At 42.3% G+C, this 22,958-nt stretch overlaps 1 protein-coding gene across 5 annotated transcripts in view; it reads right to left on the bottom strand.

The window, feature by feature from the left end:
- PANK1 (pantothenate kinase 1) overlaps positions 1-22,958 on the bottom strand; it is a 104,205-nt gene that overhangs the window by 5,468 nt on the left and 75,779 nt on the right. For 4 of the 5 annotated variants that reach the window (XM_070363959.1, XM_070363960.1, XM_070363956.1 and 1 more), the window contains 5 exons: positions 19,682-20,034; positions 9,872-10,125; positions 4,722-4,898; positions 4,092-4,215; positions 650-775 (listed from right to left, as the gene is read on the bottom strand). In XM_070363959.1, the coding sequence (XP_070220060.1) occupies positions 650-775; positions 4,092-4,215; positions 4,722-4,898; positions 9,872-10,125; positions 19,682-20,017 (1,017 nt within the window). In that variant the 5' untranslated portion in view covers positions 20,018-20,034. The remainder of the gene's footprint in view (positions 1-649; positions 776-4,091; positions 4,216-4,721; positions 4,899-9,871; positions 10,126-19,681; positions 20,035-22,958) is intronic. The other variant, XM_070363957.1, reaches the window with a different exon arrangement.

Raw genomic sequence — 22,958 nt, 5'->3', positions numbered from 1 at the left:
ATCAAAAAATGTACATAATACTGTGGATTATGAAAAAGAGACAATTACAAAGCTCCCATCAGCAGAACCCATGCTCAAAATTAGGTCTTGGACCTGCCTCAAAAAATTGGTGAGCAAATGAACATTTACACATTTTATATTAAAATAGAATGTTGAAAGTAGGGAGGTATTTTCCTAGGATCATTCATTTTTTAACTTAAAAAAAAATTAACCATCTACTAGTCTTGATTGTCGGAGAAGGCAATGGAACCCCACTCCAGTACTCTTGCCTGGAAAATCCCATGGACGGAGGAGCCTGGTGGGCTGCAGTCCATGGGGTCGCTAGGGGTCGGACACGACTGAGCGACTTCACTTTCACTTTTCACTTTCATGCACTGGAGAAGGAAATGGAAACCCACTCCAGTGTTCTTGCCTGGAGAATCCCAGGGACAGAGGAGCCTGGTGGGCTGCCGTCTTGGGGTCGCACAGAGTCGGACACAACTGAAGCGACTTAGCAGCAGCAGTCTTGATTGTTGGATAAGAGAGTTTCCATTTTACATACTGTTCTTCCTTATCTTTTGCATAAATACAAACTAAGGAACCCGCTCACATGTTAGACAACCCAAAAATGTCCACAGAGGACAATTAAGTCCTTGTGAACTCAACTTACCTCATGTTCCAAAAACAGAGCTTTTAGCTGTCCTTTGGACCAAAAATCCATGGCGTATGCTAGCAGCTTCATGGAGACCATATTGATTCTGAGAAAATTCCCAACGAACACAACTCTATCAATATTCTGGGAAAAGAAAAAACGAAAGAGAAACAGTGAACCATGGCATAAAAATAGCATTTAACAGATCCAATGCTTTGTATATCACTGTGCTCCAGGACTTTGCAGAGTGAATTTGTTGTTGTTGTTAAGCAGAATTATTTCAGGATTTCCAAGGTGAAGCCAAATCAACCTCATAGTTCATTCCACAGTTTGCATGGGTGAGGCAGAGACTGATATTGGGCTTGTTTACAGGTATTATGTTAGGTTGCCCTGGGTCTAATATAAAATTCACCTCCCAACATTTCATATATGGAATTAAAACTGGAATTCAAGCTCATCGAAATTGCTTGTGCTTTCCTTCAATCCCCCAAACTTCCAACTCTAAAATATTATCAACTTATAAATTATTTTTTTATAAATTTTATCTATTTTTTAAAAAGTTTTTGGTGCTCTTGAAGGCAGCACCAAATCCCAACCACTAGGCTATCAGAGAACTCCCAACCAACTCATAAATTAAATGGTTATGGTATAAGTTATTCATCTAACAAGTCTGGTCAGGTTGCTCTGTTGCAAACACTGGGAATACAAAAAAGAAATGGTACCCAGTTTTGCCCTTTCGGATATATGATGAAATATCCTGTTTGATCAATATGTGGGTTACAATAAGATAATGAAAATCACATTTATATTTTTGTTGTCATGGATACAGATTTGTATTCTGAACACACACCTCACACTGAACTCAGCCTGTCTGCCACACAGACGCTGCTCACCATCACTCACTCAGAGAGTCGGTTGCTATGGTCACTCACATAAAAGGGAACAGAGTCTTGGGATCTGGCATTATTTTCTGTTCAATCTATCAAGAGCAATCAGAGTGTGGGAACATCACTTTCTAACTGTCTCAGATTTCAACAATACATGTTAACAAATCTATTAACCACAGTGAAAATTTTCCCTGGGTAGAGGTGTGGGAGGTAACTTTAATGTTTCCACAAATAAGAGCTGTAGCCACAAACTGCCCAGGTAGGACTTGCTCAAACTTTCGGTCCTGCATTGCTCTGGCAGGAAGCCAGAAGAAAGGGAAATGGCATTAGAATGTGATAGATACTCCTATTTCAAATAAATTCCAGGTGCGTCAAAGATATAAACGTTAAAAAAAAAAAAGAGACAAAGAAAACACGGAAGAATTCTTTTTAAAAATGTTGAAGTAGAAAAGGTGTAACACTCAGACTCCATTAAAGAAAAGTCTGACATATTTAATTCAAAAATCAAATATTTATTCAGCATGTTTACCCTATAATGCAGATAATACAGAGTCAAAACAAAACAGAAAAACTAAAACCAGTGCTACCTCTAGTGAGGTTAAAATTGAGGGATGGGATGGCAGTGGTGACTCATTTCCATGTATAGTCTACTTGTGGTGTCTTCAGAGCTCTGTATTATGTGTTTGTATTCTCTATTCCAAAAAAAAAAAGAATACAAACTTTAAAAGTTGGTAGAGAACTATTTGATAGCATTCCAGTAATCACAGAAAAATATTTTAGAGTCAGTAAATGTGGTGCCCCTCCGTGAAATGGCTGGAATCAAAGATCCTCCAGTCAGTGACTCCAGGGAGCAAAGCAATGGCTGGCAGGACGCTGGCCAACAGAAGCCTGGCCCCAAGCGATCCGTGAGTCCTCTTATTCATTCAACACCACAGAAACATTCAAAAGAGTTACTCCAACTGTTAATAGGATGTACCATGGCTACACTATAATCCAACAATAAATGGTATTGACACTGAAATAAAAATAAAAAATAAAAGCAGTTATTCTACTCGTAAAGTGATTATGATACCTGTAAAAAGATCTGCTGGCTCACGGCAGCTCTCTGGAAAGTAGGGGAAATGGCACCTATTACTCTATTGGATGGAAGACATTCCACCCAAGTGACCTTTGAGAGTTTATGGGCACAGCCAACTATACACATACTAGTCCTAGGGCTTGTTTGGCTACTTGGGAAAACTTTCCTCAAAGGTTAATGTCAAAAAGTAAATTCTCTGTTAAAGTGAATCCCATGACCACAGTGGACTTTGAAAAGGCATGTCTCTGGAATACATACTTTCATCTGAATACCACCCTCATTTAAACTCCAACTGAAATGGGGGCTTACAAAAAGCATGACACTGATCCATAGGCCAGTGACAAATTCTGTTCAATGCTGTAAAAGGAGTGTGTCTCTTTCGTAACCCTAGAGTTCAAAGGCAGGGCTGTCACCCACCTGTCATACAGGCTGCCTCCTACCCTGTGTAATATTCCACTGTTCAACTAGAAGGGGGCTGGAGAGGGTTTCTGCAGTTACCTGTACTGTTCCAATTCTTGATCTGAGTGGTGGCTATACAGGTGTGTGTGTGCACACATGCACATGTATCTGACAATCTGTCGGCTGTACCCTTGTGATTCGAGCCCTCTTCTGTATATATGTCACATTTCTATGAAAACTCGTATTTTAAAAACTCTTACTGATGCTCCAGTGCTAAGTCGCTTTAGTCGTATCTGACTCTTTGTGACCTCATGGACGGCAGCCCACCAGGCTCCTCTGTCCGTGGGATTCTCCAGGCAAGAATATTGGCAAGCAGGGTCTTTACCACTAGCGCCACCTGGGAAGCCCCACTACTGATGCTACAGTGATTCTTTAATACTTTTGCTATTACTTATTCCACATCCTAATGCCTCTTTCTTGTCTTCCTAATACAACTCGGTGAGAACTATTCTACTTGACACATCTTGTATTTCAGAAAAGGGTTCTGTTCTTCTCAAAGCAATTTTGCAATGTTTTAAAACACGTTACCAAAGCTTTGTCAGTCACCAACTCTGCCCTTTCTTGTGCCTGGGGCTCTGGCTGGCCTCAGCCGTAGCAAGCTCTCTGTGCTTTGATAGCCCTGTACAATGCTGCTTGAACTCCATGCCACAAGGCAACACTGTAAAGAAGCTGAAAGCAGAGAGAATATCGAAAATTGCAAGTGGAATGTTTTACCTGCAACTGTTTACAAGGATGCATGAGCTTTCCCTCACCGTTCAATAGGTGTGTGTCCACAAGGTTGGAGAGGTTATAGTATGGACTGTCATTTTTACTGTTTCCCCAGTTAGATGGTTTTATTTGTCATCACCCAGTGTCTCCTTAAAACACATACTCCTCTCCCTCCCCCAACAAACATCCCTCATGTTCTGCAAGGTATGATTATGAGAAACAGCAGGTTTTCCAAGGATCTGTAGTGTTGTGAGGGTCACCAGTTACTGCACTGCCAAAAATGGTGTTTATGAATGACAGATGGCTGTTCCCGGGGTGAAGGCCTTACCTCATTCAGCGCACACATCCGAGCAATGGAGCCAATGTTGTTGGTGATGGTGACAAGGGTGGCTCGGGCGAGGTCTTCCTTGCTGATGGAATCTCGCTTTTCCTTACTCATCATGTTGCCAAAGCTATGTTGGAAATATTAGCGAGTGTTCAAAATCATCCTCAGGCAGGCCCCATGCTTCCACCAAAGTACAGCGGAGAGTTTTATGAATAACTCTGATCAAGCTCAAATGACCTGATTTAGCTACCATGGTTTACAAGCTGACAGGATTACCATATGGATGATTGGCCGCCCTTTTCTTAATAGGGACAAAGTAGCATGGCTATTAATGGGGGGAAAAATTTTTTTTTTAATGCCTCTAGATATCTGGACAAGAATGGAACAGGGGAAACTGTTGCAGTTTTCCAGAACCTTCTTTCAAAGCTGCCTTATTTTAAGCACAGGTATCCAAAGCTAAACATCTCAGTGCTTCACCAAGGGCAGGAGATCAAGTCTGAGCTCCAATACCATAGATCCTTGCACCAGGCTGGTGGGTTGACATTAAAAAAAAACAAAAAACTAAATGAACAGCCAGGGTGGAGAGACTGCCTTGTGTTTAATCGCTACTGCTCCTAGCTACTTAGTCTCTACCTTGATGCTACCGCAGATCCTTGAAGGCCAAATCGTTCATAGTCTCCTCCGTAAATGTCCTTCACCAGCTTATCAACATTGGTGCTGTCGCCTTTGGCTGCCATTTCCAGAGCTTCTTCAAAGGTCTCACAACCAGTCAGCAAGCAACAAAGGCCTAGGAATGTTCCACCTCCAAGACTGAAGGAACAATAAGGTTTATTTTTTAAGTTTTACTGGAAGACTTTGCCCATCCAAGTCCCCAACTACATCAAGACCACTAATACGGGTGAATCAAAACAGAAAAAAAACTAAGGGGGCACTTGAATTAAAGTGCTGGGTGAAAAAGAGCTTCAGGGTAGATCGGATTGGAAAAAAAAAAAAAAAGAGGGCAGAGACTAAAAGAAACATCAAGGAAACTTGCCCTGAATTTTAAGAACAAAACCCAGAGAAAGACTCTCACTGATTTCCGTTGTGAGACCTTCAACCAGCCGCTGACCTAAGTGCTTCATGCAATCGTCCCGCCTAGAAACTGGGGCCAAATCATGAGCTAGCTCCCTTAATTTGGGTGGTGTGGAAGCGGCAAATAACCAGAGAAATGACTGCTATTAAAAAAACAAACAAACAAACATATGTAGCTAAATGCAAATACTTAGAAACTGTGTATACATGAAGCACAGTTCATATCTAGAGAGACAGACTCTATGACGACAAGACTGAACTGGGACTCTGCCAGGAATAGCCAGTCCCAAAGCTGTATCTTTCCTCCGACCTTGCTTCTCCTGCAGAAGTAATGTCACTGAAGATTCTCAGAAATTTCAAAAAGGAAACAATTGATGGATCTCACATTTGATTTTTTTTCTAGTAAACTTTGGAAAAGATTATTAGTATTTTACTTACCATGCGATAGTCAAAAAATAGCAACAGAGATCTTAAAATGGTTTCAGTGTTTGAACCATGTTTTAAAAGGTTTCAGTTTTTTTGTGGGGGTGGGGGGGGGTGCTGCAGGGAATTCCTCTACGATAGTCTTTTGAGACAAAATTCGAAACCAATCATGATAGTTGAGAGGGAACTCAATTGTATTTGAGGGGAAGAAAAGCAGATTCAGAATAAAACTGTCAGCAGTGAGCGCCTGGCAGAGAAGAGCACTGATATGGCCATGAATGGGCCTTACTTTCTGTTTGCCACTCAGAAGAGTAAATGCACATCAGTTTGTTCTGAAATTCCAAGAACTGCCAGCCCTGGGGATTCCATATGTGTTTGGATACTGGCTTTTAAGAGGAAATTCAAATTGAGATTGAGGTTATTTTCAAAACTTAAATCTAAAAAAAAAAAAAAAGAAAATTTAGGGTAAACTATATTTATTGTCAAAAAGTTGTTACCAAAAAGGTACCAGATTATAGACACACAGTTCTTTAGGATTTACATCTAAGGTGTAACTGTAATATTTCTTAAATAGTGATTCTTACGAAAATGCATACTTGATTGAAATGATGTGTCTTCGTAGCAAATTAGGTAGTTAGGCACCAGGCATAGCCATGCAAACTAGGTGCAGTCCCATGAGGACAAAAAGAGCTCCACGGGCATTACACTCTTGACAACTCAGTCACAGCAGAAATTCTGGATTTCCTCTAAGAAAGTTTGTGTTTATTTACATTTAACATGGTGCATCATGAGATGTTGTTAGTTTTTACTCTGCCCCACATAGCTAGCATGGTTTAATGGGAACACTTTTTGGCTTGTGTGATGTGAATTTGTCTTGTTTTCTGTGTGTGTGTGTGTGTGTGTATAAAAAGCTTAGCTCCCATTTCTAGTTTCTACTTTTCATCCACACTAATATCCTGTCTTTGAAATCAGGTATTTGTATTCCTCAAGGTGTTCAGCAACTGACTCCAAACATACAAGCACTTAAAGGCACTGGCTGACTTAGAAAGAAGGCAACTCATCATCTGATGTGTTGGTATGAGTGAAAAGGGACGAGGGCTTTGTATGAGTGGAAAATGACAGGTGACTGACAAAGAATCGGTGCTGAATGGGGAAAGCAAGCATGCACTGGCACAGCTGGGACACTGCAGGTTGGACGAAAGAACGTACAGTTGCAGAAGAGCACTTTATTAACATCCTCAACCTGCCCCCCGTTATCCAGTCTAGTGATTCTCTCGCTCATCATCAGATGCATGTTTGTTTCAGCAGACACATAGCAAAACCCTCAGCAAATCAGAGACCAAAACATCATTGTTTTTTTTAAAAAACCCAACAAACTTGTAGTGAGGAATTTCAGGAAGAAAGTAAAAGAATCCAATTACATGAATGCTCATGCCCTTAAAACAGATTCCAAAAGAATGAAATAAGCTGCACTGCTCATTTCATTGAAGCTTGGAAAGTCTTTACATTCCTCTTTTCATAGATTACACATTCTAACAATATAAGCCGTTAAGTTCTGCTTTTTTTTTTTCATTGACTGCTATAATATAATTGGAGTTGTGTCAACAGAAAGGAAATGTTGCTATGAATCTAGGATGCAGTAAAATTACATATAACACTGAAACAAATCATTTAAAATCATAAGTCTAAAAGAAAACTGATATCCTGTAATAATGTGGGTTCCTAAAAATAAAAATGCTTAATAGGAAAATAGGGTATACGAGAATAACAAAAAACCTAGAGTTACAGCCATCCTACTAGGAGTAGCAAAACTTAAAGATCAAGCCATTTGCTTCAATCAGCGATTTCCAAAGTGTGTTCCACACACTGATGTTCACGGCTGACCAAAATATAGGCACACCTCATTTTCCTGTGCTTTACTTTATGGTACTTTACAGATACTGAATTTTTATAAATTGAAGGTTTGCGGCAATCCTGGATCCCCAAGCCTATCAGTGCCATTTTTCCAATGGCACTTGTTCACTTGTGTCTCTGTGTCACATTTTGGGTACTTCTCACAATATTTCAAGTTTTAACATTATGATTTTATGTGTTATAGTGATCTGTGATCTTTGGAGTTAAAGGATTATGACTTGCTGAAGGCTCAGATTATGGTTAGCATTTTTTAGGAATAAAATTTTTTAATCAAGGTATATATATTTATTTTTAAACATAATTCATTGCACAATTAACAGACTACAATATAGTGTAAACACAACTTTTAAATGCACTGGGAAACCAAAAGACTTATGTGATCCGATTTATTGTGATACTGGCTTTATCGCAGCAGTCCGGAACTGATCCTGCAATTTCTCTGAGGTATGCCTATAGTTTATAGATAAATGGTTTTCTAACTTGGATCAAAAACAAAACAAAAAAACTTTGGCAGAATAAATGGTTGGACAAGGAAGACCTGGGGTCCAGAGACTTGATATTTCGTTCCCTTCCCCAACCTGTGGCAGCCCTGGAAAGGGCTCTCTCATAACCTTCAGTCTCCTGCAATACCTTTCCAAAACTACTGGTTAAAGAGAGCTTGTCAGAAAGCTTGGACATCCAAACAGTATTCGCTGATTGCGAAGCACTGGTCATTAACCAGCATTTACCAGTCACTGGAATTTATAGGCATTACTGCACATATATCAGATACCAAGCAGCACAGTTTGGCTCATTATTCAAAGACAACCAGATCCTTGGAACCTCCAAGGTTGAGAGCATGTACCTGTGACATAAATCATGACTTTGTTTAGTGTTAATCAACAAAACTATAAATATCTCTAATTGTGGACAATGGTTAGCTTGCTGTTACCTTGGGACTAGCTCTACCAATTCGATGGCTCCTTTTGGGAGGAAGTCTGTAGCTGAAGATTATACCTTTCCCAGAAGATCACTCTCTTCAGGTAAACCCAGTCTAGCCAAAATATTTACTTGTCTCTGATACTTCTGACAGTCCTAATGAGGCCGTGGGGCCGATTCTTCAGCTTAGTGCTGTATTCTTAGTAAGAAAGTGTGTTGCCTGGAGGCAATTTACACACACACAAGCAGGATCAGTCAGGATGTGTGTACCAGGGTTTCCTTATACCACTAACTGTTAACATTTGGGACTTGACACTTTTTTGCTGTAGGGAGCTATCGTAGGATATTTAGCAACACCCTTGGTCACTAGATGCCAGTATCGCTGAATCTCCAGTTGTGACAACCAAAAAACAATGTCTCCAAACATTGTCAAACGTCCCTCCCCTGAGGGGCTCAATCTTCCCTTCCCCAGTGGTGAACCACTGATTTATGCAGACCCATCAAAAGTCATGTTAATACAGGAGAAAAGCTCCTGTTAATACAGGAGTGCTCGCCTCCTCATGCATGAGTAGAATTACAGAATGTCGGTACTGGAGAGGCGGGTACAAATTAAGAAACAACTCACTTCATGGCACAAACAAGGATACTGAGGCTCAGAGGAGTTACATGGTATCTCTGTCTATCAAAAACAACACTTTCAATATCATGTCTCAAAGCACGCGTCACACAGCGCCAGTTCCTTAAATCATTCCTCCAAAAATGGGTTCTTGTGGTCCAATAAGTTAAAGAAACTTCATTCTAATCCTCTTACAAGTAAAGAAAACCCTTGTAATTTTGCTTACACTATGATCTCTCAAAGACTTCTGACCCTGTATCTTCGTTCCGTGTTGAATCCCTACTAACAGGAAGCTGAGCCCACATGCCCGTAGGGTGTGTGTACACAAAGAAACACTCCCTGCACCCCACTGCCGTCACAGGGCTGTTTGTCTATCCACTGCACTTCCAAATTCCCTGTGAGGTGTGCTGACTATTCCAGTTTGCAGCAGGAGCATTTATCTGAGGGTAAAAAGCACTGTAAACAGAGTCTGGCTCACTGATTGGAATGACATTATTTCAAGCAATTCTTTCTGTGCTAGGCACCAGGGCAGTTCCAAAGGAAGGGTTTCTCTGCAGCCCTCTGACTATCACAAGCACCCTTCCACCTGGCTTCTGGGTTGTGTGACCCTTTTCCCGCACCTGACCAGTTTCCCACCACAGCAAGACCTGTGTTTTATTAACCTTTCTATCAATCACCCTGTATAACACATTCAATAAATCCTTTTTGGTTGGTTGAGGAGGTAAGATCTTTCTTTTAAAAATGTATTCAATATAAGTAACCTTTTCAGAAACTGGTCTTTAAGGAAGAGGCCTGGGTTTAATAAGCACAGAAAGGTTCTCCTAGTGGAAACCGCGTTTACCTGGTCCCTGTAACTCTTTTATAGTTGTCCTTGGAGTACACAGCTAGGATGCTGACACCTGAGCCCATGTTCACCAGCAACATAGGGTACGGGTTATCCAGGCAGTACGGCTTTTTCTGACACAATTCGGGATTGGTGGGATTTTCAAAGTAGTAACATTCCGGCTTGCCGTTGAAGCCAATGGAGTCGACGTAAAGCAGGCCCTGAATCAGACAGTCCAGTTCGTCCAGTTTGTGGAGCTGCAGGTCAGCAATCTGAAAGAGAACAAGCCCGTGGGAGGGAGACTGCCACCACCTCAGGGGATGTCCTGGGGGCTTTTCTTTGGTCTAAACGTATCATGAATGTGAAAGGCATGGAACCATTCTTCTAGCACCGCATTGGGAAATCTTGTTGAGACTCAGTCATTCCAGTGGAAAACCAGCCCTTAGCATGTGGGGTGGGTTAAATGCTTGCCCCTGAAAGATATGCCCATATCTTAGTTTTCAGAACCTGTGACTGTAACCTTATTTGGAAACAAGGTCTTTTCATATGTAATTAATTAAGGATCCTGAGATGAAGAGAGCATCCTGGGTTATCTGGATAGCCCTAAGTCCATGGACAATTTCCTGATAAGACATAGGGAAGACTGGATGGACGCAGGGGAGAAGGCCACATGAAGACAGAAGGCAGAGACTGGAGGGCTGCACGACAGGCCAGGAATGCCAGCAGCCACCGGATGCCAGAAGAGGCAAAACATGGGTTCTGCCCGAGAGTCTCTGAAGGAAGTATGGTTCTAGCAACACCCTGATTTCATCTTTCTGGCCTCCAGAACTGTGACTGAACACATTTCTGTGGCTTTAAGCCGCTAGAAGGGTGGTAATTTGTTATAGCAGCCACAGGAAACTAACCCAGCGTACCATGGGGTGAAGAGAGTGAGAATGTTCTGGAAGCAGAAAGACTTCTACACTTCCTTGAAAAGATACACAGTCTTGAGGGAGGCACGTGAGCCTGGGGGCTGGGGACAATCTCCTTTGAGCCCAAATAGCCCAGCTCTCCTTTTCCCAGGCACCAGGCTTTGGAGTTAGAGGGGCCTGACTTTGAATGCTAGCTCTAACACTTAGCTAATTGAGGGATGTGGGGCTAGTTCCTTAACTTCTCAAGCCTCAGTTTCCTCCTCTGTAAAATAGGGACGATACCCACAGCATAGTGTGAAGACTACATGATGATAATATATAAAATGCTGGGACTTCTCTGGTTGCCTAGTGGCTAACACTCTGCCCTCTCTGTGCAGGGGGGCCCAGGTTTGATCCCTGGTCAGGGAACTACATCCCAAATGCTGCAACTAAGAGTTCAAATGCCATAAATAAAGATCCCATGTTCTGCAACTAAGGCCCAGAGCAGCCAAACAAATAAATATCTTAAAAAATAAAATAAAACAAAATGCTTACACATGGCTTGGCAAGTACAGAGGACTCGAAAAATAGTGACTCTTTTACTAATAGCTTAAGCAATGGCACCCCACTCCAGTACTCTTGCCTGGAAAATCCCATGGATGGAGGAGCCTGGTAGGCTGCAGTCCATGGGGTCGCTAAGAGTCGGACACAACTGAGCGACTTTCCTTTCACTTTTCACTTTCATGCATTGGAGAAGGAAATGGCAACCCACTCCAGTGTTCTTGCCTGGAGAGTCCCAGGGATGGGGGAGCCTGGTGGGCTGCCGTCTATGGGGTCACACAGAGTCGGACACAACTCAAGTGACTTAGCAGTAGTAGCAGTAGGTAGTCCTAGAGTGTCCTTTCATGCTCCTGAGAAACAAAAACTCCTTTTCTCCTAGGTACTGGGGGGAAAAAGAAAAGGGGAATGAGTTAACTGAGGGCTAGCCTTAGCAGGCAGTGGGTACTTTGCATCCTCAAAAGTTTATTAATGGTCCTCAAGAGTGATATTACTGCTGGTCCCCCAAAAAACGAAAACAATCTAATATTCACCAACATGAAACTGAGTCAACAATGGAAGATAATTTATAGGGTCTAATTTAAATTTTAAAAAATCTCTTTAAGAAAATAATAACTAGTATTTATTGTTTACTATATGCCCAACCCTTATACTAGATCATTTAGTTCTCACAAAAATCCTATGAAGAGGTACCATTATCCTAATGCTGTTTGAGGCTCATAGACCTGAAGTAACTTCCCCTAAGTGACACAACTGGCAAATGCTTTGCTGTTCTTCTGTCTTCATTCATAATGAGTCCTTCTTCTGGGATCTGGAAACCACCTACATGAGTACTATACTTAGATATATTGCCCCCAAAGCATCATCTTCATTATGAAAGTTAATAGCTAGAAGGAAATTTTGGACTTTTTGTCATCTCACTGTCCCAGTCAACAAAATCTACTGAAGCTTTATCTGCAGAGCAGAGTTAGAATAGGTTACTGGCAAGATGGTGGACATTTTCTTGATATACAGGAAAAAGCATTCTAAATGACACATGATGATAAAGCAAATCTATCAAATGATCCTGAACATTTCATTTTCCACCAAGTGAAATTCTGGGTGAGATGCATATCATGTGTTCGGGGGTAATACTAGAGGTGTAAGACCATCTGGAGAGCTAAACGCTATAGTGATACACAGCTGGGTAAACCCTGTCTTCTCTTCCTCCTAGATTCCTCAGCTCTATCCATGTCTTCCACTGCACTCACAGCAAGGGTCACATTCTGGCTTGCTTTGTGGTTCACTGGGTGCCCCTGCACACCACGCTCAAAGGCCTGTCCATTATAATGGCTTAATAAACATTTCTTAAACAGAACAGGGAAAGCCGTCCCCTCTTAAATCACCCCACACTGAAAAGTAGTGATTTCATCAGCCAGTCTTGGGGTCATAGGTTAATCTGCTTAAAAATTAATCAGAGGTCCATCAACAATATTGAAACCCATGCCCAGAACTAACATCACAAACGTGAACAAAGTGTGTCCAGGAGACGTCCTGAAACTGCTCAGGAGAAAGAAAAACCTGTCAAGGCATATAAAGCATGCAACTTTGCTCTGAAAGGAAAGATCTCAACTTTTCCCTCAAAATCACTTTCAAATAATGTGCTAGCTGCAAACAGACATCTCTTCTATAGCATTTTACTGAGGGACGGGTATTTGTTTTTATTTTTTAATTGGAGTATAATTGCTTTACAGTGTTGTGTTGGTTTCTGCTGTACAACACGTGAATCAACTATATGTATACGTATATTCCCTTCCCCTTCAGCCTCCTTCCTCCACCCATCCCGCCCCTCTAGGTGAGCACAGAGCACTGAGCTGAGCTCCCCGGGCTGCGAAGCTGCCTCCCACTAGCTGGCTACTCTACATGTGGGTGTATTTATGTCAGTGCTACTCTCCCAATTGGTCCCACCCTCTCCTTCCTCTCCACAAGTCCATTCTCTACGTCCTCTTCTCTATTCCTGCCCTGCAAATAGGTTCATCAGTACGATGGATATTTCTGAAGCCTGAGGTCATGCACCCCACACTGAGAAACAGAAATATTAGTCACTTTCATTGAGACCTATGGAGACCTCCCTCGAAGGTCTTTCTCATCCGGGAAATAGGACAGGCTCCCAAGTGTAAGCCATGAGTCAAATCATTACTTGGACAGCATGTTCAGATCCCAGCTACAGAGAAACGCTCTTTCTTGGGACTTGGTTTTCTTTATACTGGGGGTAAAGAAAAACAAATGCTGCAGGAGCCAGTAAAGGAGTAAAGTCCCCTGACTAAACGTTCAAGTAACAGAAGGATGGGGATCGTGGCACACAAGGCAATCCACATGTGTTTAAAATTCACTGCAGCCCACGTGATAGTGGGGGCTCACTGTTGCCAATGATCAGATTTCTCAAGAGTCAGAAATCTAGATTTTTACGTGAAACTTCCAATTTTTAAATGCTGGCAGCTAGTTTAAATTAAATATCTATATAGAAGGGCACCATAACAGCTGTGGGCTACATCTGACTTCCCACTAATAGGCAGTAAATTCCTATGAATTTTATATGTATTCTTAATGGTGATCTCTATAATGGGTCTTAGATGATGGTAGATCTGAAATATCAGATGCAGCGAATATGCAGATGAAGCTTCAGTTAATGTGAACATAACCTTGTCACCAAGGTGTGTTGGTAAATGTTTAACAATTACCTCTCTAGGAGCAAAAGCCCTGGTTTACAGCTTTTACCAATTTCAGTTGTATCATCACTCCCACCACGGCCAGCTTCAAGCTGCCAGCACAATGTCACTAAGCACCAACTTGGGAAGACACAGTGGGTTCTCATGAGCCAACAGGAGCTGACTCCAGCGCACCACTGCGTGTAACTCTCCTTAGCACTTTCAGAAGATATGATTTGCAGGACTTCCCTGGCAGTCCAATGGTTAAACCCTTCACTTCCACTGCAGCGGGCATCAGGCTCAATCCCTGATGGGGAACTATGATCCCACATGCCACACAGTGCAGCCAAAAAGAAAAGACAGTATGAGTTCTGCCTGTTCTTAAATCATTAAGTTTAAACTATTCCCCAAACTTAAAAACAAGAAATCAAAATTAGCCCTAAAACTCAAACTCTGTAAATAATGGGGATAGAGGAAGAAATAAAGTAAAAAAAAAAAAACACACAAAAAAACCCCCACTTTTTTTCAAATTATTACTATGATAAACTAATTCTGTTTTGCCCATTCCCAAAGTCACCCAAGCAAGCATGGGTGCAGTGGGGATTCTCAAATTTTAGGCACCATCAGAACACCTGGAGGCTTTGTTAAATCAGATTGCTGGGCCCCCACTCCCAGAGTTTCTGATTGCCTGTCTAACAATATCCCAAGTGATCCAGATGCTGCTGGTCCTGCGACCACACAGACTTTGGAGCTGAAGAGCTGGTATGAATGTATGATCACAGAGTGACAACAGGCCTTCAATAAAATCACATACTGTCCCCAGTACCGGCTGCTCTAGTTAACTTTCAGGGCTCTTTTCAAGAACCGGATGAGATGGCTGTGTGAATGCCTTGGAAACATGAGCTACACATGAGTTATACAATTTATACAAGAGGTGAAATAATTCAATCTTCTTAAGCTGAAATACATTTGGAAACCCACTTCCAAACTGAAGGCTCTAATTTCTCAAAGGAATTCAGTGATTCCCTGTATGCTGAAATTAGAAAAAAAATATGGATTATAAACACAAGACATGTTGAGGATACAATTGGAAGAGGTTCTCCTTATGTGCTTCCCTCTGTCAAAAATAACTAACTAGCAAAAATTATTATATATAAGATAGGCTAAACAAGAAGGCCCTACTGTATAACACAGGGAACTGTTGTCAGTATCCTAAACATAATGGAAAAGAATATGAAAAAGAAGGTGTATATGTGTATCAATACAGAGAATCTTTCTGCTGTACAGCAGAAATTAACACACAATTGCAAATCAACTAGTGAAAGTTGCTCAGTCATGTCTGACTCTTTGCGACCCCATGGACTATATACAGTCCATGGAATTCTCCAGGCCAGAATACTGGAGTGGATAGCCTTTCCCTTCTCCAGGGGATCTTCCCAACCCAGGGATCGAACCAGGGTCTCCTGTATTGCAGATGGATTCAATTAGATTCAACTAGGAAATCAACTAGACTTCAATACAATAAACTTTCAAAGTAACTAAATAAATAGCTGAATGAATAAATAAATAAATGCATTCATACATACATATGTATGTTCATAAATATGAAAAAAACCCATCCCAGGAGGTTTCATGCCTGCTCTCTATGGGAGTATGCCATTGACCTACCCCATTATATCACTCTCCTGCCCTTGAGAAATGAGTCACTAAATTGTTTGTATGATACACATTTGTATGATACCCCACACTGTCCAAGGTGCTTTTGCTGACATTGGCTCTATAAGTCATACTGGAAATGGTAGAAAAGGTTATCTTACTAAGCTCAAGAACAATCTGCATATAAAATGGTTGACTCTGAACTATAGATTACACTAGGGGCTCTTTGCTCCTTACACAGGAGAGCTGAGAGAGACCAGAAAGAGAGTTGAATTTCAAATATGTTTTGTGAGTGAGAAAAATAACAAAACCTGAGTAGGCAAACAGAAGGCAGCCCATATATTGATACTTTCTTTTATAGATGGCTAGACTGTTAGGCAAGTACTCCAGACTTGCTGCCTGCACCAATCTGTTTATTAGGCTCCAGCAGCCTGAAGGAACAGTTCAGTTCAGTTCAGTTGCTCAGTCGTGTCCAACTCTTTGTGACCCCATGAATCGCAGCATGCCAGACCTCCTGTCCATCACCAACTCCCGGTGTCCACACAAACCCATGTCCATCAAGTTGACGATGCCATCCAACCACTTCATCCTGTGTTGTCCCCTTCTCCTCCTGCCCTCAATCTTTCCCAGCATCAGGGTCTTTTCAAATGAGTCAGCTCTTCACATCAGGTGGCCAAAGTGTTGGAGTTTCAGCTTCAACATCAGTCCTTCCAATGAACACCCAGGACTGATCTCCTTCAGGATGGACTGGTTGGATCTCCTTGCAGTCCAAGGGACTCTCAAGAGTCTTCTCCAACACCACAGGTCAAAAGCATCAATTCTTCAGTGCTCAGCCTTCTTTATAGTCCAACTCTCACATCCATACATGACTACTGGAAAAACCATAGCCTTGACTAGATGGACCTTTATTGGCAAAGAAATGTCTCTGCTTTTTAATATGCTGTCTAGCTTGGTCATAACTTTTCTTCCAAGGAGTAAGCATCTTTTAATTTCATTGCTGCAATCGCCATCTGCAGTGATTTTGGAGCCCAGAAAAATAAAGTCAGCCACTGTTTCCCCATCTATTTGCCATGAAGTGATGGGACCAGATGCCATCATCTTAGTTTTCTGAATGTTGAGCTTTAAGCCAACTTTTTCACTCTCCTCTTTCACGTTCATCAAGAGGCTCTTTAGTTCTTCTTCACTTTCTGCCATAAGGGTGGTGTCATCTGCGTATCTGAGGTTACTGATATTTCTCCTGGACAGAGGCTTCTTTTTTTTGGTTAAATAAGACATGACTTTTCTCAAGTCAGATCCTTGAGAAACACATTTGCTCATGACCAACAAAAATTGAGTAACTTTCTCCTGGGGCATTACCCCAGAGGAGGGATAGAGCCTTTGATAGAGGTTGCTTAAATGCTGTAGGTCACCTTGGTTCACTTCAGGCTCCCTAGAAGAGATGGACACAGGCAACCTTGAGGGACCTGGGGAGCTCACAGCACTAGCAGTGGGTCAGCATCTGCTGAATCAGAATTGAGCTAACACTCAGCTCTCACCTAAGGGGGCACTATGAATGCCTCTTTATGGCTCTTTAGCTTTAGTTTCCTTATCCTTGTAGCCACCTTCTGCTGCCTTCTGAAGATGATGAAACTGAGTCCCACAGGAGGGACATGATTTATCCAAAGGCACCCAGATAGTTAAATGCAGAAACATAATCAGAATTCAGGATCAGTGCTTTTTCATTTATGAATTTGCACTTAATGTTCATGCTCCTAGATCTCAACCTTCTCAGTTTCAAAACTCTTCAATTATTGGGCCCCAAAGAGGAGAGTGAAAAAGTTGGCTTAAAGGTCAACATTCAGAAAACTAAGATCATGGTATCCGGTCCCATCACTTAATGGCAAATAGATGGGGAAACAGTGGAAACAGTGGGTGACTTTATTTTTTGGGGCTCCAAAATCACTACAGATGGTGACTGCAGCCATGAAATTAAAAGACATTTACTCCTTGGAAGAAAAGCTATGACCAAGCTAGACAGCATATTAAAAAGTGGGACATTACTTTGCCAACAAAGGTCCGTTTTGTCAAGGCTATGGTTTTTCCAGTAGTCATGTATGGATGAGAATTGGACTATAAAGAAGGCTGAGCAGCAAAGAATTGATGCTTTTGAACTGTGGTGTTGGAGAAGACTCTTGAGAGTCCCTTGGACTGCAAGGAGATCCAACCAGTCCATCCTAAAGGAATCAGTCCTGAGTATTCATTGGAAGGACTGATGTTGAAGCTGAAACTCCAACACTTTGGCCACCTGATGTGAAGAGCTGACTCATCTGAAAAGACCCTGATGCTGGGAGGGATTGGGGGTAGGAGGAGACAGGGATAACGACAGAGGGTGAGATGGTTGGATGGCATTACCGAGTCAATGGACATGAGTTTGGGTAAACTCCAGGAGTTGGTGATGGATTGGGAGGCCTGGTGTGCTGCAGTACATGGGGTCACAAAGAGTCAGACACAACTGAGCAACTGAACTGAATTGAACTTGGTGGAGAAAAGATTCCATGGATCATTTAAGTAAGTGGCAGCATCAAATTCTACTGCTGGGTAGGGAACACGGACACAAAAGGAAAAGTGAACACCTGAATATAATCAATCTGATTGAAGGGAACGTTCCAGGGCTCTATTGCTAGCTCTTGCAGAAACTACTTATCAATGAGATAAATGATGCTCCTTTTGATTGTGCAAATCAATTTGCATTAGAGCTTTATTAAATACAATGAATAAGGCATTGATTTACTAATTTATTCATTAATGATAAAGTTTCTGGCAAGACTGATCCCAGAATCTTTCAACCCTTCCTTCTTTTATGTTCAAACACTTCTGTTCATTTAAATTTCTCTATTATTTTTCTTTCTTCTCATTTTATTCCCTGTGAGATGAACCTAGACATTAAAGAGATTATCTTGATTATAGAAATGGGGAAATTGGAACACACAGGTGTTAGAGATTGCTTAATAAAGAGGAAGTTAGGACTCTATGCCACTCATCCATATCTTCCATTTAGCCAACTCTGTCAAATCTAAATAACCAACACAGAGGCAGAATATCCTGCTGGTCAGGATAAGGTATTATTTACTTATTTGGCTGCACCATGTGGCGTATGGGATCCTAATTCCCTGTCCAGGGATTGAACCCACACCCTCTGGACTAGAATCACAGAGTCTCAACCACTGGACTGCCAAGGATGCCCTCAGGATAAGTTACTATTCTTATTATGTAGAACCATACTGCCTAAATCTTGTTTATTTATAAAGGAATTTACCTGTAAGTAATATCAAAGATTTCATTTTTGTTTGTGAGCAAAACTTCTAAGGGACATTCATAAAACAGAAAAGACACAGAGCAAATGGGCAGAAAGAAGTACTCATTTTTAGTAAGATGTATAAAAAGTCTTTCCTGCAGGCCTCGGTCTATATATCTATGAAACTGGCACAATAATTATGTTTTTCACAAGACTCAAGAGTCTGGAAAACTAAAATAGTTCAGAAGGTGATTTACATCACCTTGTCTTTAGCACATTGTGCAGACATAATTGAAACAAAACTGAAGAGGGCAGCTAATATTTACTGGGCATTGTAAGTGCCAGGTACATATTACAGCCGCCAGCCCTATGAAGTAGGAACTATTTTTATTCTCATATAGACGAGGAAACTGAAGCAGTGAGAGGTGAGGTAAACTTGTCCCAAGTTGCCAAGCCTAGTAGCCTAGTTCTTCCACCGGGGACGCCATGCTTATGGGCATAGGAGAGGCTTCCTTTGTTTCTCTAAGAGGTGGTTTTGCGGTTTGCACAGGGCTAAAGCGGAAGACCCTGCTGCTGGGAGGGATTGGGGCAGGAGGAGAAGGGGACGACAGAGGATGAGATGGCTGGATGGCATCACCGACTTGATGGACATGGGTCTGGGTAAACTCTGGGAGTTGGTGATGGACAGGGGGCCTGGCGTGCTGCGATTCATGCGGTCGCAGAGTCGGACACGACTGAGTGACTGAACTGAACGCGGACATACCGTTCTGAAATCCTCTTCGAACTTGAAAGCCCCGCCTCCCGTGGCACAGAGCGTGGTGTGCAGGCTGGAGAAGTTCTTCTCGCTGCCCATCTGGATGAACTTGTGCATTGCACAGCTGGGGAAGCGGATGAAGTGCAGGTTCCCCTTCCGCCCACACATGGTCAAGTTTTTCAGTTCCAGGTGGACGTCTCGGATCCCGGTTTTCCCATAAGCCGTGTTAGAAGTCAAATACTTCCTGATGCTCTTTAGGTTCTCCACCTCCTCCTGCTCTTCTTCAGCTGTAATATCCTTCGGCTCAAAGTAGACCAATTTAACCAGCGTCCCACCGATATCCATGCCGAACCACGGGAACGCTAGGGGACAGAAAGAGTGACCATGAATTCTGTACATTCAAGAAACAGTCAATAATGAAACGCAGTGGTGTCGCATATGTATGTGCATTTACCATTAAATTTACCAGAATTCTACTCTAGGTGCCTAAAAGAAGAGACAGGCGAGGTGAAATACCCTCTTTAAAATGGTGCCCGTGATTCTGCTTTCATCCCACTCAAGAGTTGGACTCAGAATTGACTATGAGATAAGAATAGGATTCTCTAAGGCAGTCAATGGCCGCTTGCTTCTCAGGGCTCCAGAATGTCACCAAATGGAGTGCAATTTCAATACTTAGAGATACATATTTTGCATACACTCTGGCTCCCAAAAGCTATTTTATCAGAATTTCAGGGAAAGAAACAATGATCTGACACCAGAGGAAATGCTGCTATGCTATCTGTATGTACCAAGAGATGGTATGTTGACCCCTAAGCCTCATGCTCTCTTCCCAGAGCACTCTTGGATGATAATTATCACAGTATACAATTTTTGCCTTCACGAGCTGACTTTTATACAATGTGACTCCACCGCTTCACTCAACAGAATAAACAGGAAGGAGAAAGGAGAGACAGTGGGTTATAAGAGCTGAGGGGCAGACATGATGATTCCAATGGCAACAGGCCTCTCAAAAGAACAGATCGAATTACAACTCATTCCTTTCTTTTCTAAGGAAGAGATTCTCTCTCCATCTCCAGGTGCCCACCCAGAAGTCCTCACCTCAGCCCTGTGTCTCCTCCCCCATCGATTCTGATTTAATTCTTGGGGAGGACCTAGGCATGAGTGTTTTTTTAAGTTCCCCAGATGTTCCAGTTTGCAGGCTTGCAAACTGCTGAACTACAAGAACCATGACCACTGATGGTCAAGCCTACAAATACCAGGTATACAACACAGAGGCATGTTTTGTGTAATATTTTAATACATAAATATATGTTTATATTTAATAAAATGCTGGAGAGGCTTACCTATGACAAAATGAATTTCCATAGTAATTATTTTTATTGTTATTGTGAGGAAAGGGCTGAGCTCCCTGAACAGGCTGAGTTTATTTAGAGGCAACCTGGAAAATTAATACTGGACTGTTGAATGCTTTGTAGTAAGCACGGGGCAAACTCAAATGGGAATCTGAAATTTGGAGATCCCTTTTCATCTTCCTCAGTAGACTGTATGGGCTAAATCTGAATCTTACAGTAAAAGTGAGTTTACATTCTAAATCACCTATACTGAGATCTCGGAGAAGGCAACGGCACCCCACTCCAGTACTCTTGCCTGGAAAATCCCATGGACGGAGGAGCCTGGTAGGCTGAAGTCCATGGGGTCGCACAGAGTCAGACACGACTGAGCGACTTCACTTTCACGCATTGGAGAAGGAAATGGCAACCCACTCCAGTGTTCTTGCCTGGAGAATCCCAGGGATGGGGGAGCCTGGTGGGTTGCCGTCTATGGGGTCGCACAGAGTTGGACACGACTGAAGCGACTTAGCAGCAGCAGCATACTCAGATCTAAACTAAAAACACCAAAACTGAGTTTAAAGACTCAAGAAGTTAAAGTGGCTTCTTTCAAAAAGCTTATTTTATTCAGCCCTAGACAACAGCCACTTGAGCCCTGGTCAAATTGTGCACATTATGCCTAGAGATTACACGGCCAGCAACAGAACTAGGACTTAGAGGAAGTCTTCTTTCTAGGCAGCCCCACTATTTAGCCCTCTCCATCGGTACACTGGGAAGGGAGAAGGAAGGAGTACATAGGAGGAAGCCATTCCTGCCTAGAATCTTCTCTCCTGTGCTTGCCTGTTGTCATTTGAGTTCTGATCCAAGCCAGCTCCTCCACACTTGGTAAGCAGTAACTCTAATGGTAAATCCCAAACTCCCTAGAAGATTGAGAACAGCAGGGACTTCCCTGGTTGGTTCAGTGGCTAAGACTGTGCTCCCAATGCAGGGGGCCCGGGTTCAATCCCAGTTCGGGGAACTAGATCCCATATGCTGCAACTAAGAGTTCTCATATGCCATAACTAAAGATCCTGTGTGCCTCAGTGAAGGTCAAAGATCCCTCATGCCACAACTAAGACCTGGTGCAGCTATATAAATATATTTTTTTTTTCTCAAAAACATATTAAGAGAAGCAAATTCCGGTAACAAGACTGTTAACAAATGTCCTCTTATCTTTGCAGAAGTTTGCAAAGCAAATCCCACACAGCTCAGTATAGACTGGGAAGCTTGCCTATCCTAGCAGGAGAGAGCAGAAACCTGGGAACCATTCATCCCTAGCTCACAGATGATGTTCTTGGTCCATTCTTGAAAAATCACTGTCAGCACGGCCCACAGTGTGCATGCGTGAGTGCTCAGTCACTTCAGTTGTGTCCAACTCTTTGTGATCCCAGGGACTGCAGCCCACCAGGCTCCTCTGTCCATGGGATTCTCCAGGCAAGAATACTGGAGTGGGTTGCCATTCCCTCCTCCAGGAGACCTTCCCGACCCAGGAATTAAACCCATGTCTCTTACATCTACCTGCACTGGCACAAGGGTTCTTTACCACTAGCGCCACCTGGGAAGCCCAACCCACAGTGTAATAGGTGGAGTCCCAGTTCAGGATTCTGAACAACTGCTTCTCAGAAGCAGCAGCCAGTAACTAGCTCACACTAACTTCCTTCACCTCTCTGGATCACAATTTCCTTATCTGCGAAAGGAGTGGACTGTGTAAGAATGGCCTCTAGCCCCCTCCCTCCCATAAACTTCCCAAGGATTTTTTTTTTTAAGAAACACATATACAAAAATCACAACCAGCCACAATCAAATAGGCCAACCAGAGCCCTAGTTTTAAACCCCACTGAAATATACTGTAGTATGTCAACACTGTCCAGTTATGCAATCGAGGTTGCAGGTATAATCCATTCTTGTCCACGTAGGAA

Source organism: Bos mutus, chromosome 26 (assembly GCF_027580195.1).
Source record: "Bos mutus isolate GX-2022 chromosome 26, NWIPB_WYAK_1.1, whole genome shotgun sequence".
NCBI classification, from domain to species: domain Eukaryota; kingdom Metazoa; phylum Chordata; class Mammalia; order Artiodactyla; family Bovidae; genus Bos; species Bos mutus.
Note: the sequence above shows the minus strand (reverse complement) of the source record. Positions and strands in the feature narration are given on the sequence as shown.